The following is an 18411-nucleotide window of genomic DNA, read 5'->3' on the forward strand; positions in this document are numbered from 1 at the left end:
TACAAAAGAGGTGGTTGAGTTTAAAAGTCCTAGATGAAAGCATTTGTAATAGTGTGAGCATTGAAAAGAGAATAATCTCTTTCAGAGCTTGAGAATAGTCTCTCTGAGTTTAAATTCAAGCAAAAGTATGCCTGGCTTGCTAAAAAGGGACCTTGACAGACTGTGAAAGGTGGACTATTTTCAGAGACAGTATGTCAAATGTTATGTGCCAAATGTCACATAAACACAAGCTTGATCTACTTTGATTAATCCCAAGAGCCAATGATTCACCTGAGAAGTAAGTACCAAATTTAGAGTATGTGAGTGATACATTTAGTTATTATTTTATATTTTTCTCAAAATTTTTATGAATTTGTTAGATAAATATATATTTAGTCGGTTGAAAATACGTCAACTCTGCCAAAAATGACCATGTTGTAGCTGTTGAATAACGCAATACAAAAATTATGATATTTGCAGAAAAGACATGATAAAAAGCCATATCAATAGAAATGTAATGAAAAGTACTTATTGAATGAGTAATTGTTTGTGTCGATGTGTAAAAAATCTCCTTTGCATCAACTCGATGCATCGTCGCCCTCCCCCTCCCCCACTGCACTCGATGTCCCTGGTGCGAGTTCAAACCCCCAAGCTGACAAGGTACAAATCTGTCGTTCTGCCCCTGATCAGGCAGTTAACCCACTGTTCCTAGGCCGTCATTGAAAATAAGAATTTGTTCTTTACTGACTTGTCTGGTTAAATAAAGGTAAAATAAAAATAAATAAATAAAAAGTTAGGGTATGGACGTCCCAAGGATCCCGAATAGCACCAAGCGAGCAATATATAGGCATAGAAGCACATTCCAGTGGTGTGTGCGGCGGGAGAGGGGAGAAAACGCTATGCCGTGGACCGCAGCAAGGCATATTGGTGATGTTACGTCGTCGCGGAAACGGCTAAACGTAATCCAGCGACAAATCAAGGAGCCAATAGTAGATCTCACTGAAAAATATTTGGCATTACTGTTGAAAAATTCATTCTGGGGACGGAACGGACATAAATAAGCAGTTCCACCTTTTAGCTACTCACAAAGTGGAGGCGAACCTGGGGGAATAGCTACATAGACTATAATAATTGAGAGAAACAGGTAGGCTAACGGTAGCTATGCGTTCTCTGTATTTTCTGTTTGCATTTTTGCCCAGTATATCAAACCAACCTTCTCTTTGTAGCTGATTTTGTTTATTCTGTTCAGTGGTTCACTAGCAAGATAGTTCTTATTAAGGTAAATTAGAGACATAACGTTAGTTGTACAAGCATGTAAAGTATGATTTGCACATGTAAAATATGAGTTGCACTTATATAATCAGTTTTGTAGTTGCAAAATATTAGCAAACACTTAACTTCTTTTGAGAATAAATGCAACAACACTTTCAAGCAATGGTCCCACATTTTTTTTCGGCAGTAACGTTAAGCAATTTTCAGATCTGCTGAGCACAAACTTGAACCTTGTGTAAATTCTGTAAAACTTCTAGCGCGCGTTAACTGTGAGCGCAGGGGCTGTACCCGCTTTAATTGAGCTTTAACAGTGGCCAAGTAGGCTAATGTGGCTATTTGATCATAATGTAGGCCTAACATAAAAAAACAATGTTGAAAATGCATCCCATAACATTTTAATATGTAAATCGCTGTTCAATCATTCAGCCTACAGTAGCAGTCAATGTGTGGCGTTCGATGTAGGTCTACATTCCATAAGACATTTGAAGAAAAAAAAAACATGCAGGGTTTAACATTAACCTGTTTAGTCACTTGTCCTTCAGGCAAGGAGGTGACTGAAAAGGATGTTTGATTCAAGAAGCCACTTTACAAAATTAAATGGATTATTATTCCAATACAATTACAGAGAATCAGACAAATTGTGCTAGCCTCAGGCTATTAGCTACTTAGCTTATTCAAGCCTGTCTCAAAATTCAACACTGCCCCTTTAAGGCAAAAGCTCTTTACTTGACTGGCTTTTTAAAGATGTCTAGAAATGTACACGTGTTGTGTGTGGTCTTGAAGGAAGCAACCACTCTCCTATTGCTGACTACAAATGATCTATAACTGGGCTAATAACTCACTAGCAAAGAATATGAACAAAATGTGCACACGTGGCTACATGCTGCTCTTGTTTTGATCTCAAAAACATGCACATCCTACTAAGAACCAGTTGTAAGTTCAAAGTAAAGGGCACAGATCCATATATGGCAATGGTCTATTTGCATATAGGCCCACTGCAGATTGGTGATGCTGACCGGTCTGTGTAGAGTATGGGCTGAATCAAAAGTACATTTGCCGATGTCAAATCTGTTTTGGCACTAATTTAGCAACTAACCTGTGGCGAAAGTTTTGTAGTTGTAATAAAATAAGCAAGCAGCAGATTTGATGTAAGTTCTCTATGTCAATTAATGGAAAAGTTGTAGACAGATTGTTGTATTTTCTGGAACAAAAGGTTCGACGTCTATACCAGAGTGGATTCAGAAAAGGAAGAACTACACTTAATGCATTGGTTACAGTTGAGTTGACCAAAGCTTTGGCAAGGAAGGAAGTGATATCAATAGTATATTTTGACATTGAAAAAGCATATTATACAATGTTATGGGAAGGTCTACTGATGAAATTGAATGGAAAGGGTATTAGTGGGGGAATGTACAACTGAATTATGGATTTCTTGTTTGACTGAACCTTCCAGGGCAGGATGGGATCGGAGTTATCAAGAGAATTTGAGGTGGAAAATGGAACTCCACAGGGTAGTGCTATTAGTCCTATCTTATTCACGTGGATGATTGATGATATCTTCGGGAATATCGGACAGGGTATATGCAGATGCAGGTGCCATTTGGATAAGAGGAAGAAATATTCCTTGTCTAATATAAAATGCAAGGTGCTGTTGGAGCAGTAAAATAATGGTCCTTATGGTGTTTCAAGTTATCTGTGTATCTTTCCACATATTGTTTGCTAACAACCAAGAAGAGTAGTAATATGTTCGGACTCTGCGTCAGTTCCTGTAGTTTAATATCTGGGAAGTCAGAACGGGAGGATTTATGGTAAAAAAAAACTAATGCTGCAGGGGCTTCCTGGGTGGCACAGTGGTTAAGGCTGCTGTACTGCAGCACCAGCTGTGCCACCAGAGACTCTGGGTTCGTGCCCAGGCCCTGTCGTAACCGGCTGTGACTGTGGGGCGACGCACAATTGGCCTCTAGCGTTGTCCGGGTAAGGGAGGGTTTGGCCGGTAGGCCAGCGACTCCTGGCTAACCAAGGCTGCCAGGTGCACAGTGTTTCCTCCGACACATTGGTGCTTCTGGGTTGGTTGTTAAGAAGCAGTGCGGCTTGTGTATCGGAGGACGCATGACTTTCAAACTTTGTCTCGAGTCCGTACGGGAGCTACTAAAAAAACAATTGGATACCATGAAATTGGGGAGAAAAAGGGGTAAAATACAAAAAAAAGAATGATGCTGTTGGGCTTACAAATAAATGGTATTAGTTCTGTTGGATTCTGGCAAATACATTTTATGGAAATTATATAGTAGATATAACAGCAAAAAAAACTGAAAATATTGTGGATATACAGGGTAGAGGTAGATGGGAAAATAAAACATTGATTTGGAAAAATGGTGGCAGAGACCATGGGATAAAAGTAGTAAGGGCATTCCTATAGTACAAGGAAATCTGTACAGGAGATAGTGTCATAAAATGGGAACAGAAGGGAGGAAGTTATGTTGTGCAGGATGAGATTAGGGCATAATTGGTAGTGAAACATGGTACTGGAATTTGTAATGGCTGAATGGTAGAGGATGATCATGTATTATTATTTTGTGAAATGTATGATGTAGAAAGGGAGAGGTTGTTTTATAGGGTCAGAGAGGTTGGATGGAATGGGGATTATGTGGTATTTTGGATGGGGATGATGGGAGTAGTGAGGTTTGTAGGGAATTATTTTATTCAGGTGGGCATTATTCTTCTGACCAATAAGGTGAGGTGTTGTCATTCTGGAACTTGCTTTCAAACAGGGTGCCAGGGTTCCGGTCTGGAAGCACGTTTTCCACTGTGCTAATATGGATAAAATGTGTTAAAATTACTAAATGATATTAACAGAATTTGAAAGCTACAGAAAGGCATGGCCTCTTCTCAATCGAAATAATCGAAATAACATGGCTGGTTAGTTAGCTATCATTAGAGTGTTCTGGCTAGCCTGTATCTAGTGGTTCTTACATTGTGTAACAGAGCAATAGGTCTAGCTATGTACTTTTCAAATGGTTGAGACTAACATTAATTTAGGAAATTATTGTTTGCTCTGTGTATATTTGGTGTGTAGACAGTTTGTTTGCTTTGCTAGTTAGCAAGCTGAGATCTAGCAAGCTTGCTAGTGATGTTTTGAAGAGAAAAGGCTAGCTCCCTGTAGAATCAAGATGAGGGGATGGGAAAGATTAGATGTGTAGTTGCTTCAATTTGGCTGTTGCAGTGCCCAGACGAGACGAGAGCAAACTGCTACAGCTATTAAAAAAAGATTAGATACCTAGATGTCAATGTCAAACCCAAAAAATGTCTATCATTGAAATTGGCTTGCTATTTGAGCTGCATTTCCTGTAAATGTGATCTAATATTATAGCTTGAACAACATAAACTAGCTAGCTATCTCACGCAAGCAGGCTTTTCTCCTCCTTGCTGGTCTGCAGATGCATGACTACATGATCATGTTGGGGCTGTAACATTTAATGGAAATTGCACTACAACAACAACTAGCTAGCTATGTCAGATAGACATTTTCAGGAAAAGCAGCTCATACAGGAAGCCAATAAAATGTATATCATTGCATTTGTGCTTGGTGGTTTGAGTCTTTTAATATTTTTAGGGCCTTTGTCTGACACCGGCTGGTACAGAGCTCCTGGATGGCAGGGAGTATGGCCCCAGTGATGTACTGGGCAGTACGCACTACCCTCCATAATGCTTTGCGGTCAAATGCCGAGCAGTTGCCATACCAAGAGGTGATGCAGCCAGTCAAGATGCTCTCAATGGTGCAACTGTAGAACTTTTTGAGGATAAGAGGGCCCATGCCAAATAATTTCAGCCTCCTGAGGGGGTAGGGGCATTGTCAACTGTGTTGGTGTTTAGATCATAATAGTTCCTTAGTGATGTATACACCAAGGAACATGAAGCTCTTGACCTGCTCTACTACAGCCCTGTCAAAGTGGATGAGGGCATGTTCGGCCCTCCATTTCCTGTAGTCCACGATAAGCACCTTTTGTCTTGCCCATGCTGAGGGAGATGTTTCTGATCTGATCCCTAATTGGCTGTCATCATCGTCGGTGATCAGGCCTGCCACCGTTGTTTTGTCGCCAAACTTTAATGATGGTGTTGGAGTTGTGCATGGCCACACAGTCGTGGTAGGGAGTACAGGAGGGGACTGAGCACACACTCGTGAGGGGCTCTTGTATTGAGGGTCAGCGTGGCAGATGTGTTGTTGCCTACCCTCACCACCTGGGGGTGGCCATCAGGATGTCAAGGACCCAGTTGCAGAGGGAGGAGTCCTAAGCTTAGTGAGGAGCTTGGAGGGCACTATGGTGTTGAACATGGAGCTATAGTCAATGAACAGTTCTCACGTAGGTGTTCCTTTTGTCCAGGTGGGAAAGTGTTTCTGGGATGATGGTGTTGATGTGAGCCATGGCCATTCTTTCAAATCATTTCATGGGTACAGATGTGAGTTCTATGGGGTGGTAGTAATTTAGACAGGTTACCTTGGCTTTCTTAGGCTCAAGGGCTATGGTGGTTTGCTTGAAACGTGGGTATTCCAGAATGGGTCAGAATGCGTCCTGGTAATACATCTGGCCCTGTAGCCTTGTGACTGTTGAACAAGTTTCGATCATAGTCCTGTTTTTACTCTTTGCCTGTTTGATGGTTCATCGGAGGGCGTAGTGGGATTTCTTATAAATGTCCGGATAGTGTCCTGCTCCTTAAAAGCGGCAGCTCTAACTTTTAACTCAGATGTTGCCTGTAATCCATGGCTTCTGGTCAGGACACTTCCGGCGCCGACAGAGATGGCCACCTCGCTTCGCGTTCCTAGGAAACTATGCAGTTTTTTGATTTTTTTACGTGTTATTTCTTACATTAGTACCCCAGGTCATCTTAGGTTTCATTACATACAGTCGAGAAGAACTACTGAATATAAGATCAGCGTCAACTCACCATCAGTACGACCAAGAATATGTTTTCCGCGACGCGGATCCTGTGTTCTGCCTTACAAACAGGTCAACGGAATTGATTCCATGCAGCGACCCCCCAAAAAAATGACTTCGTAAAAGAGGGAAACGTAGCGGTCTTCTGGTCAGACTCAGGACATGGGCACATCGCACACCACTCCCTAGCATTCTTCTTGCCAATGTCCAGTCTCTTGACAACAAGGTTGATGAAATCCGAGCAAGGGTAGCATTCCAGAGGGACATCAGAGACTGTAACGTCCTCTGCTTCACGGAAACATGGCTCACTGGGAAGACGCTATCCGGGGCGGTGCAGCCAACGGGTTTCTCCACGCATCGCGCCGACAGGAACAAACATCTTTCTGGTAAGCAGAGTGGCGGGGGCGTATGCCTCATGACTAACGAGACATGGTGTGATGAAAGAAACATACAGGAACTCAAATCCTTCTGTTCACCTGATTTAGAATTCCTCACAATCAAATGTAGACCGCATTATCTACCAAGAGAATTCTCTTCGATTATAATCACAGCCGTATATATCCCCCCCAAGCAGACACATCGATGGCTCTGAACAAACTTTATTTAACTCTTTGCAAACTGGAAACCATTTATCCGGAGGCTGCATTCATTGTAGCTGGGGATTTTAACAAAGCTAATCTGAAAACAAGACTCCCTAAATTTTATCAGCATATCGATTGCGCAACCAGGGGTGGTAAAACCTTGGATCATTGTTACTCTAACTTCCGCGACGCATATAAGGCCCTGCCCCGCCCCCTTTCGGAAAAGCTGACCACGACTCCATTTTGTTGATCCCTGCCTACAGACAGAAACTTAAACAAGAGGCTCCCACGCTGAGGTCTGTCCAACGCTGGTCCGACCAAGCTGACTCCACACTCCAAGACTGCTTCCATCACGTGGACTGGGACATGTTTCGTATTGCGTCAGATAAAAATATTGACGAATACTCTGATTCGGTGTGCGAGTTCATAAGAACGTGCGTTGAAGATGTCGTTCCCATAGCAACGATAAAAACATTCCCTAACCAGAAACCGTGGATTGATGGCAGCATTCGCGTGAAACTGAAAGCGTGAACCACTGCTTTTAATCAGGGCAAGGTGTCTGGTAACATGACCGAATATAAACAATGCAGCTATTCCCTCCGCAAGGCTATTAAACAAGCTAAGCGTCAGTACAGAGACAAAGTAGAATCTCAATTCAACGGCTCAGACACGAGGCATGTGGCAGGGTCTACAGTCAATCACGGACTACAAGAAGAAACCCAGCCCAGTCACGGACCAGGATGTCTTGCTCCCAGGCAGACTAAATAACTTTTTTGCCTGCTTTGAGGACAATACAGTGCCACTGACACGGCCTGCAACGAAAACATGCAGTCTCTCCTTCACTACAGCCGAGGTGAGTAAGACATTTAAACGTGTTAACCCTCGCAAGGCTGCAGGCCCAGACGGCATCCCCAGCCGCGCCCTCAGAGCATGCGCAGACCAGCTGGCCGGTGTGTTTACAGACATATTCAATCAATCCCTATACCAGTCCGCTGTTCCCACATGCTTCAAGAGGGCCACCATTGTTCCTGTTCCCAAGAAAGCTAAGGTAACTGAGCTAAACGACTACCGCCCCGTAGCACTCACTTCCGTCATCATGAAGTGCTTTGAGAGACTAGTCAAGGACCATATCACCTCCACCCTACCTGACACCCTAGACCCACTCCAATTTGCTTACCGGCCAAATAGGTCCACAGACGACGCAATCTCAACCACACTGCACACTGCCCTAACCCACATGGACAAGAGGAATACCTATGTGAGAATGCTGTTCATCAACTACAGCTCGGCATTCAACACCATAGTACCCTCCAAGCTCGTCATCAAGCTCGAGACCCTGGGTCTCGACCCCGCCCTGTGCAACTGGGTACTGGACTTCCTGACGGGCCGCCCCCAGGTGGTGAGGGTAGGCAACATCTCCTCCCCGCTGATCCTCAACACGGGGGCCCCACAAGGGTGCGTTCTGAGCCCTCTCCTGTACTCCCTGTTCACCCACGACTGCGTGGCCACGCACGCCTCCAACTCAATCATCAAGTTTGCGGACGACACAACAGTGGTAGGCTTGATTACCAACAACGACGAGACGGCCTACAGGGAGGAGGTGAGGGCCCTCGGAGTGTGGTGTCAGGAAAATAACCTCACACTCAATGTCAACAAAACTAAGGAGATGATTGTGGACTTGAGGGAACATCCCCCTATCCACATCGATGGAACAGTAGTGGAGAGGGTAGCAAGTTTTAAGTTCCTCGGCATACACATCACAGACAAACTGAATTGGTCCACTCACACTGACAGCGTCGTGAAGAAGGCGCAGCAGCGCCTCTTCAACCTCAGGAGGCTGAAGAAATTTGGCTAGTCACCAAAAGCACTCACAAACTTCTACGGATGCACAATCGAGTGCATCCTGGCGGGCTGTATCACCGCCTGGTACGGCAACTGCTCCGCCCTCAACCGTAAGGCTCTCCAGAGGGTAGTGAGGTCTGCACAACGCATCACCGGGGGCAAACTACCTGCTCTCCAGGACACCTACACCACCCGATGTTACAGGAAGGCCATAAAGATCATCAAGGACATCAACCACCCGAGCCACTGCCTGTTCACCCCGCTATCATCCAGAAGGCGAGGTCAGTACAGGTGCATCAAAGCTGGGACCGAGAGACTGGATTACAGCTTCTATCTCAAGGCCATCAGACTGTTAAACAGCCACCACTAACATTGAGTGGCTGCTGCCAACACACTGTCATTGACACTGACCCAACTTCAGCCACTTTAATCATGGGAATTGATGGGAAATGATGTAAATATATCACTAGCCACTTTAAACAATGCTACCTTATATAATGTTACTTACCCTACATTATTAATCTCATATGCATACGCATATACTGTACTCTATATCATCGACTGCATCCTTATGTAATACATGTATCACTAGCCACTTTAACTATGCCACTTTGTTTACTTTGTCTACATACTCATATGTATATACTGTACTCGATACCATCTACTGTATGCTGCCCTGTACCATCACTCATTCATATATCCTTATGCACATATTCTTTATCCCCTTACACTGTGTATAAGACAGTAGTTTTGGAATTGTTAGTTAGATTACTTGTTGGTTATCACTGCATTGTCGGAACTAGAAGCACAAGCATTTCTCTACACTCGCATTAACATCTGCTAACCATGTGTATGTGACAAATACAATTTGATTTGATTTGGTTGGGATATGTACATATGTTTACATTTACATTTACATTTAAGTCATTTAGCAGACGCTCTTATCCAGAGCGACTTACAAATTGGTGCATTCACCTTATGACATCCAGTGGAACAGTCACTTTACAATAGTGCATCTAAATCTTAAAGGGGGGGGGGGTGAGAGGGATTACTTATCCTATCCTAGGTATTCCTTAAAGAGGTGGGGTTTCAGGTGTCTCCGGAAGGTGGTGATTGACTCCGCTGTCCTGGCGTCGTGAGGGAGTTTGTTCCACCATTGGGGGGGCCAGAGCAGCGAACAGTTTTGACTGGGCTGAGCGGGAGCTGTACTTCCTCAGTGGTAGGGAGGCGAGCAGGCCAGAGGTGGATGAACGCAGTGCCCTTGTTTGGGTGTAGGGCCTGATCAGAGCCTGGAGGTACTGAGGTGCCGTTCCCCTCACAGCTCTGTAGGCAAGCACCATGTTCTTGTAGCGGATGCGAGCTTCAACTGGAAGCCAGTGGAGAGAACAGAGGAGCGGGGTGACGTGAGAGAACTTGGGAAGGTTGAACACCAGACGGGCTGCGGCGTTCTGGATGAGTTGAAGGGGTTTAATGGCACAGGCAGGGAGCCCAGCCAACAGCGAGTTGCAGTAATCCAGACGGGAGATGACAAGTGTCTGGATTAGGACCTGCGCCGCTTACTGTGTGAGGCAGGGTCGTACTCTGCGGATGTTGTAGAGCATGAACCTACAGGAACGGGCCACCGCCTTGATATTGGTTGAGAACGACAGGGTGTTGTCCAGGATCACGTCAAGGTTCTTAGCGCTCTGGGAGGAGGACACAATGGAGTTGTCAACCGTGATGGCAAGATCATGGAACGGGCAGTCCTTCCCCGGGAGGAAGAGCAGCTCCGTCTTGCCGAGGTTCAGCTTGAGGTGGTGATCCGTCATCCACACTGATATGTCTGCCAGACATGCAGAGATGCGATTCGCCACCTGGTCATCAGAAGGGGGAAAGGAGAAGATTAATTGTGTGTCGTCTGCATAGCAATGATAGGAGAGACCATGTGAGGTTATGACAGAGCCAAGTGACTTGGTGTATAGCGAGAATAGGAGAGGGCCTAGAACAGAGCCCTGGGGGACACCAGTGGTGAGAGCGCGTGGTGAGGAGACAGATTCTCGCCACGCCACCTGGTAGGAGTGACCTGTCAGGTAGGACGCAATCCAAGCGTGGGCCGCGTTGGAGATGCCCAACTCGGAGAGGGTGGAGAGGAGGATCTGATGGTTCACAGTATCGAAGGCAGCCGATAGATCTAGAAGGATGAGAGCAGAGGAGAGAGAGTTAGCTTTAGCAGTGCCTCCGTGATACAGAGGAGAGCAGTCTCAGTTGAATGACTAGTCTTGAAACCTGACTGATTTGGATCAAGAAGGTCATTCAGAGAGAGATAGCGGGAGAGCTGGCCAAGGACGGCACGTTCAAGAGTTTTGGAGAGAAAAGAAAGAAGGGATACTGGTCTGTAATTGTTGACATCGGAGGGATCGAGTGTAGGTTTTTTCAGAAGGGGTGCAACTCTCGCTCTCTTGAAGACGGAAGGGACGTAGCCAGCGGTCAGGGATGAGTTGATGAGTGAGGTGAGGTAAGGGAGATGGTCTCCGGAAATGGTCTGGAGAAGAGAGGAAGGGATAGGGTCAAGCGGGCAGGTTGTTGGGCGGCCGGCCGTCACAAGACGCGAGATTTCATCTGGAGAGAGAGGGGAGAAAGAGGTCAGAGCACAGGGTAGGGCAGTGTGAGCAGAACCAGCGGTGTCGTTTGACTTAGCAAACGAGGATCGGATGTCGTCGACCTTCTTTTCAAAATGGTTGACGAAGTCATCTGCAGAGAGGGAGGAGGGGGGGAGGAGGATTCAGGAATTTAGAGTGGTAGAAAGTGGCTTTAGCAGCAGAGACAGAGGAGGAAAATGTAGAGAGGAGGGAGTGAAAGGATGCCAGGTCCGCAGGGAGGCGAGTTTTCCTCCATTTCCGATTGGCTGCCCGGAGCCCTGTTCTGTGAGCTCGCAATGAGTCATCGAGCCACGGAGCGGGAGGGGAGGACCGAGCCGGCCTGGAGGATAGGGGACATAGAGAGTCAAAGGATGCAGAGAGGGAGGAGAGGAGGGTTGAGGAGGCAGAATCAGGAGATAGGTTGGAGAAGGTTTGAGCAGAGGGAAGAGATGATAGGATGGAAGAGGAGAGAGTAGCGGGGGAGAGAGAGCGAAGGTTGGGACGGCGCGATACCATCCGAGTAGGGGCAGTGTGGGAGGTGTTGGATGAGAGCGAGAGGGAAAAGGATACAAGGTAGTGGTCGGAGACTTGGAGGGGAGTTGCAATGAGGTTAGTGGAAGAACAGCATCTAGTAAAGATGAGGTCGAGCGTATTGCCTGCCTTGTGAGTAGGGGGGGAAGGTGAGAGGGTGAGGTCAAAAGAGGAGAGGAGTGGAAAGAAGGAGGCAGAGAGGAATGAGTCAAAGGTAGACGTGGGGAGGTTGAAGTCGCCCAGAACTGTGAGAGGTGAGCCGTCCTCAGGAAACGAGCTTATCAAGGCATCAAGCTCATTGATGAACTCTCAGAGGGAACCTGGAGGGCGATAAATGATAAGGATGTTAAGCTTGAAAGGGCTGGTAACTGTGACAGCATGGAATTCAAAGGAGGCGATAGACAGATGGGTAAGGGGAGAAAGAGAGAATGACCACTTGGGAGAGATGAGGATCCCGGTGCCACCACCCCGCTGACCAGAAGCTCTCGGGGTGTGCGAGAACACGTGGGCGGACGAAGAGAGAGCAGTAGGAGTAGCAGTGTTGTCTGTGGTGATCCATGTTTCCGTCAGTGCCAAGAAGTCGAGGGACTGGAGGGAGGCAAAGGCTGAGATGAACTCTGCCTTGTTGGCCGCAGATCGGCAGTTCCAGAGGCTACCGGAGACCTGGAACTCCACGTGGGTCGTGCGCGCTGGGACCACCAGATTAGGGTGGCCGCGGCCACGCGGTGTGGAGCGTTTGTATGGTCTGTGCAGAGAGGAGAGAACAGGGATAGACAGACACATAGTTGACAGGCTACAGAAGAGGCTACGCTAATGCAAAGGAGATTGGAATGACAAGTGGACTACACGACTACATGGACTACACGACTACATGTTCAGAAAGTTAAGCTTACGTAGCAAGAATCTTATTGACTAAAATGATTAAAATGATACAGTACTGCTGAAGTAGGCTAGCTGGCAGTGGGTGCGTTGTTGACACTACACTAATGAAGTCGTTCCATTGAGTGTAATAGTTTCAACAGTGCTGCTATTCGGGGGCTAGCTAGTTAGCTAGCAGTGTTGTTTACGTTACGTTGCGTTAAAAGAACGACAATAGCTGGCTAGCTAACCTAGAGAATCGCTCTAGACTACACAATTATCTTTGATACAAAGATGGCTATGTAGCTAGCTATGTAGCTAGCTACGATCAAACAAATCAAACCGTTGTACTGTAATGAAATGAAAATGTGATACTACCTGTGAATGCGACCGGGTTGTTGAGTTCTATGCAGAAGACGTTGGCTAGCTGTTGGCTAGCTAGCAGAGTCTCCTACGTTAAGGACGACAAATAGCTGGCTAGCTAACCTCGGTAAATTAAGATAATCACTACTACACACTCTAAACTACACAATTATCTTGGATACGAAGATACGAAGACAGCAAAGACAGCTATGTAGCTAGCTAACACTACACTAATCAAGTCGTTCAGTTGAGTGTAATAGTTTCTCCAGTACAGCTAATCAGTGGACGTTAGCTAGCTGGCTAGTGAAGACTACGTTAGGACGGCGAAATACGATAATTACGCAATTATCTTTGATATAAAGACGGCTATGTAGCTAGCTAAGAAGAAATTGCTAAGATTAGACAAATCAAACCGTTGTGCTATAATGAAATGTAATGAAAAAGTTATACTACCTGCGGAGCGAAGTGCCGATGCGACCGCTCGCTCCAACACACTATACAATACGTTCACTATGGGGACAACGTTGTCGATGCACTTATTAATGAAGCTGGTGACTGATGTGGTAGACTCCTTATTTCTGTCGGATGAATCCCAGAATATTCCAGTCTGCGCTAGCAAAACAGTCCTATGTCTTGCCATCCGCTTCATCTGACCACTTCCGTATTGAGCATGTCACTGGTACTTCCTGTTTTGAGTTTTTGCTTGCAAGCAGGAATAAGGACGATAGAGTTATGCTCCGATTTGCCAAATGGAGGGCAGGGGAGAGCTTTGTGTTGCGTAAAGGTGATCTAGATATTTTTCTACTCTAGTTGCACAGGTGGAATGCTGCATTAAAATCTCCGGCCACCAGGTGCACTTCCTCTGGATGAGCATTTTCTTTTTCGCTTATGGCCCTATACAGCTCGTTGAGTGCAGTCTTAGTGGCAGCATTGGTTTGCGGTGGTAAATAGACAGCTAGGAAAATACAGAAACTCAAGTATTAAATAGTATGGTCTACAGTTTATCATAAGGTATTCTAACTCATGCAAGCAGGACCTTGAGACTTCCTTAATATTAGAGATTGTACACCAGCTGTTAATTAAGTGACCACCACCACTTACTGTTCTCTTACATTCTGTCCTGCTAATGCATAGAAAAAACAGCTAGATTTACAGGTGAAGTTGTAAGTTTACATAGACTTAGGGTGGAGTCATTAAAACTCTTTTATCAACCACTCCACAAATGTCTTGTTAACAAACTAGTTCTGGCAAGTCAGTAAGAACTAGTTTGTGCATGACACAAGTCATTTTTCCAACAATTGTTAACAGACAGATTATTTCACTTAATTCACTGTATCACAATTCCAGTGGGTCAGAAGTTTACATACACTAAGTTGACTGTGCCTTTAAACAGCTTGGAAAATTCCAGAAATTTATGTCATGGCTTTAGAAGCGTCTGATAGGCTAATTGACATAATTTTAGTCAATTGGAGGTGTACCTGTGGATGTATTTCAAGGCCTACATTCAAACTCAGTGCTTCTTTGCTGGACATCATGGGAAAATCAAAAGAAATCAGCTAAGATCTCAGAAAAAAATTGTAGACCTCCACAAGTCTGGTTCATCCTTGGGAGCGATTTGCCAATGCCTGAAGGTACCACGTTCATCTGTACAAACAATAGTACGCAAATATAAACACCATGGGACCACGAACCCGCCATACCGCTCAGGAAGGAGACGCGTTCTGTCTCCTAGAGATGAACCTACTTTGGTGCAAAAAGTGCAAATCAATCCCAGAACAACAGCAAAGGACCTTGTGGAGATGCTTGAGGAAACAAAAGTATCTATATCCACAGTAAAACGAGTCCTAATAGGCCGCTCAGCAAGGAAGAAGCCACTGCTCCAAAACCTCCATAAAAAAGCCAGACTACGGTTTGCAACTGCACATGGGGACAAAGATCGTACTATTTGGAGAAATGTCCTCTGGTCTGATGAAAGAAAAATAGAACTGTTTGGCCATAATGACCATCGTTATGTTTGGAGGAAAAGGGGGAGGCTTGCAAGCCGAAGAACACTATCCCAACCTTGAAGCATGGGGGTGGCAACATCATGTTTTGGGGTGCTTTGCTGCAGGAGGGACTGGTGCACTTCAAAATAGATGGCATCATGAGGAGTGAAAATGATGTGGATATATTGAAGCAACATCTCAAGACATCAGTCAGGAAGTGAAAGCTTGTGTCTGTGCGAGCAAGGAGGCCTACAAACCTGACTCAGTTACACCAGCTCTGTCAGGAGGAATGGACCAGAATTCACCCAACTTATTGTGGGAACCTTGTGGGAGGCTACCCAAAACATTTGACCCAAGTTAAACAATTTAAATGCAATTCTACCAAATACTTATTGAGTGTATGTAAATTTCTGACCCACTGGGAATGTGATTAAATAAATAAAAGCTGAAATAAATCATTCTCTCCACTATTATTCTGACATTTCACATTCTTAAATAAAGTGGTGATCCTAACTGACCTAAGACAGGGAATTTTTACTAGGATTAAATGTCAGGAATTGTGACGAAATGAGTTTAAATGTATTTGGCTAAGGTGTATGTACACTTCCGACTTCAACTGTATATTATCCATGTGCTTCTTCAGCCATGACTCAGAGAAGCATAGTATATTACAGTTCTTAATGTCCTGTTGATAGGATGGTCTCATTCGGAGCTTGTCCAGTTTAGCCTCCAGCGATTTCACATTCACCAATAGAACAGAGGGTAGAAGCAATTTTTATTATTTCGCCGCCATAGTCGCACCGGGGTGCCCACATGCCAGCCTCTTTTGCGCCTTCTACGAGTGTCTGGGATTTGGGCCTGGTCCGGGAAAATCAATGTCTTTTGCCTCCGACTCAGTGAAGTAGAAATCCTCGTGCAAACGGGGTTAGTGATAGTTTATAATAGAACAGCTATTTTCAGTCATAGGAAACAATGGTAGAAACTTTATTGTCAAAGAAAGTTAAGATCAGCATTTATTCTCAAAATAAGTTACATGTTTGCAAATATTTTTTTGCCACTACAAAACTGATTATACAGGTACAATTCATATTTTACATGTGCAAATCATATATTCTTGAACACTTGTCTCTAATTTACCTACATCAATTATGTTCAACAGCTAGCTAGCTAGCTAGCAAGCAAGCAGTGTTGCATGCTGGCTAGCATGTCTTTCACATTTTCACCAGGAATACCCATTTGTGTGTGTGGGATAGGGAGAGCTTCAGTTTAAGCACACTCAGGACAGTTTGGGAGTCAAACACTGTTTTTTATTCTGCAGCAGCATGGTGAATAATGTGCAGAGAGTCGACGACGCCTGGCGAACATGCACCAAAAGCAACTCAAGTGGCACGAGCAACAGCGGCGGCGAGAGTTCCAAGGAGAGCTCTCGCTCCTCGACGCCTGTGCTGGCTGCCGACCGCACGGAAAGGCTACGGGACAAGATGCGCAGGCGGACAGAGTCAGGCGACCACTGGTTTTCCCTAGAGTTCTTCCCCCCTCGTACTGCCAGTGGGGCTGTCAATCTCGTCTCGAGGTCTGTAGCTGAAACTCATTTGCCGTTAGCTTGTTCTAGCTAGTAACTCTCAACGAGGTCAGAGTTTGAAATTAGCAGCTAACTAGCTAGCGGATCCGACCTGGTTCCTTACAGCTGCACTAGGAATGGACAGGGTTCCTGTGTAGATTAAGACACAGCGACGCCAGTGTGAGATATGGCTTGGAAAATGTACCTCAATCCAGGGATGAGAAATGCATTGTACTGCAAATTGTCCCATTATCCCAACTGTTACACCGAGAAGAATGTATAACTGATAGTTAGCTAGCAGTTGTTCAATATTCTCTGTAATAGTTGGGTTAATGGGGCAATTTTGGAGTACAACGTATTTCTCATTCCTGGATTGAGGTACGTTTTCCGAGCCATATTTTGCGCTGGCTCCACGTTGTCATAATCTACACAGGAAGCCTGTCTGTTCCTAGTGCAGCTGGAAGCAAGTGGGTCGGATCTGCTCGCTAAACTGCTAAGTAACTACTTTTAGCAACGCTAGTGTGTAATTAGCTTGCAAAAAAAACGGAATAGTCTGCCAGAATAAAATTCAATTTTTACTTACTCTGCCGATTGTCCGTAGGATTGTTCCTTAGGCAGGAGGGAAATTGAGAAAAAAACATATAATAGAACATATATTAAACAGACTTTCCAAACGTGGGTCTGTTGAAGACCCAATTTCTCTACACTTACATCATGAATGTGTGCCATAAAAAGCAAGGACTTGTGAGGGACTTTTATTTTGACATGAGGTAAGCAGAGAGGATTTGACCTAGCTGAGGAGCTGCTGCATGCATGTACAACAGATCCACGTTTGGAAAATCTGTTTAATTATATGTTAAATTACATGTTTTTTTTTAATTCTCAAATTCACCCATGCATAAGGACCAAGCCAACGGACAATCAATATTTGAAATGGAAATGTATTGAACTTCCGGTGGACTATTCATTTTTTTTGCCAGCCAATTCCCAGCAACGCTAGGGACGTGTAAATACTAGAGTTGCTAAAAGCAGCTACTAACTAACCACATCTGCTCTCTCTCCCATTTTTCCCATTCAGATTTGATCGCATGGGCTCTGGGGGGCCCCTGTTCATAGATATTACCTGGCATCCGGCGGGGGACCCAGGTTCGGACAAGGAGACCTCCTCTATGATGATTGCCAGCACAGCGGTCAACTACTGTGGTCTGGAGAGCATCCTGCACCTGACCTGCTGCAACCAGACCAAAGAAAAGATCACTGGATACCTGAGCAAAGCCAAACACCTTGGCCTGAAGAACATCATGGCTCTAAGAGGAGGTAGGGCCACATCGAGTAGGGTGACGTTGCACATAGGCACATGTCTAAGGGCAGTTTTCATATTTTCCTCTTAACGGTTAAGGTTAGTCTATTGTAGGAGTGTTTGTGTGTGCGCTTGGCTATTGTATTCCAATAGCCTGAGGGTCTGCCTGATATTTACATTTACATTTAAGTCATTTAGCAGACGCTCTTATCCAGAGCGACTTACAAATTGGTGCATTCACCTTATGACATCCAGTGGAACAGTCACTTTACAATAGTGCATCTGAATCTTAAAGGGGGGGGGTGAGAGGGATTACTTATCCTATCCTAGGTATTCCTTAAAGAGGTGGGGTTTCAGGTGTCTCCGGAAGGTGGTGATTGACTCCGCTGTCCTGGCGTCGTGAGGGAGTTTGTTCCACCATTGGGGGGCCAGAGCAGCGAACAGTTTTGACTGGGCTGAGCGGGAGCTGTACTTCCTCAGTGGTAGGGAGGCGAGCAGGCCAGAGGTGGATGAACGCAGTGCCCTTGTTTGGGTGTAGGGCCTGATCAGAGCCTGGAGGTACTGAGGTGCCGTTCCCCTCACAGCTC

At 45.2% G+C, this 18411-nt stretch overlaps 1 protein-coding gene across 2 annotated transcripts in view; it reads left to right on the forward strand.

Moving 5' to 3' along the window:
• The first annotated feature begins 861 nt into the window (after window positions 1-861).
• LOC124046174 (methylenetetrahydrofolate reductase-like) overlaps window positions 862-18411 on the forward strand; it is a 34056-nt gene continuing 16506 nt past the window's right edge. Inside the window, exons 1-3 of one of the 2 annotated variants that reach the window (XM_046366259.1) lie at window positions 862-1123; window positions 16282-16536; window positions 17603-17841. In XM_046366259.1, coding sequence (XP_046222215.1) covers window positions 16286-16536; window positions 17603-17841 — 490 coding nt within the window. In that variant the 5' untranslated portion in view covers window positions 862-1123; window positions 16282-16285. The remainder of the gene's footprint in view (window positions 1124-16281; window positions 16537-17602; window positions 17842-18411) is intronic. The other variant, XM_046366260.1, reaches the window with a different exon arrangement.

The sequence above is a fragment of the Oncorhynchus gorbuscha genome, linkage group LG10, assembly GCF_021184085.1.
Source record: "Oncorhynchus gorbuscha isolate QuinsamMale2020 ecotype Even-year linkage group LG10, OgorEven_v1.0, whole genome shotgun sequence".
Lineage (NCBI taxonomy): Eukaryota > Metazoa > Chordata > Actinopteri > Salmoniformes > Salmonidae > Oncorhynchus > Oncorhynchus gorbuscha.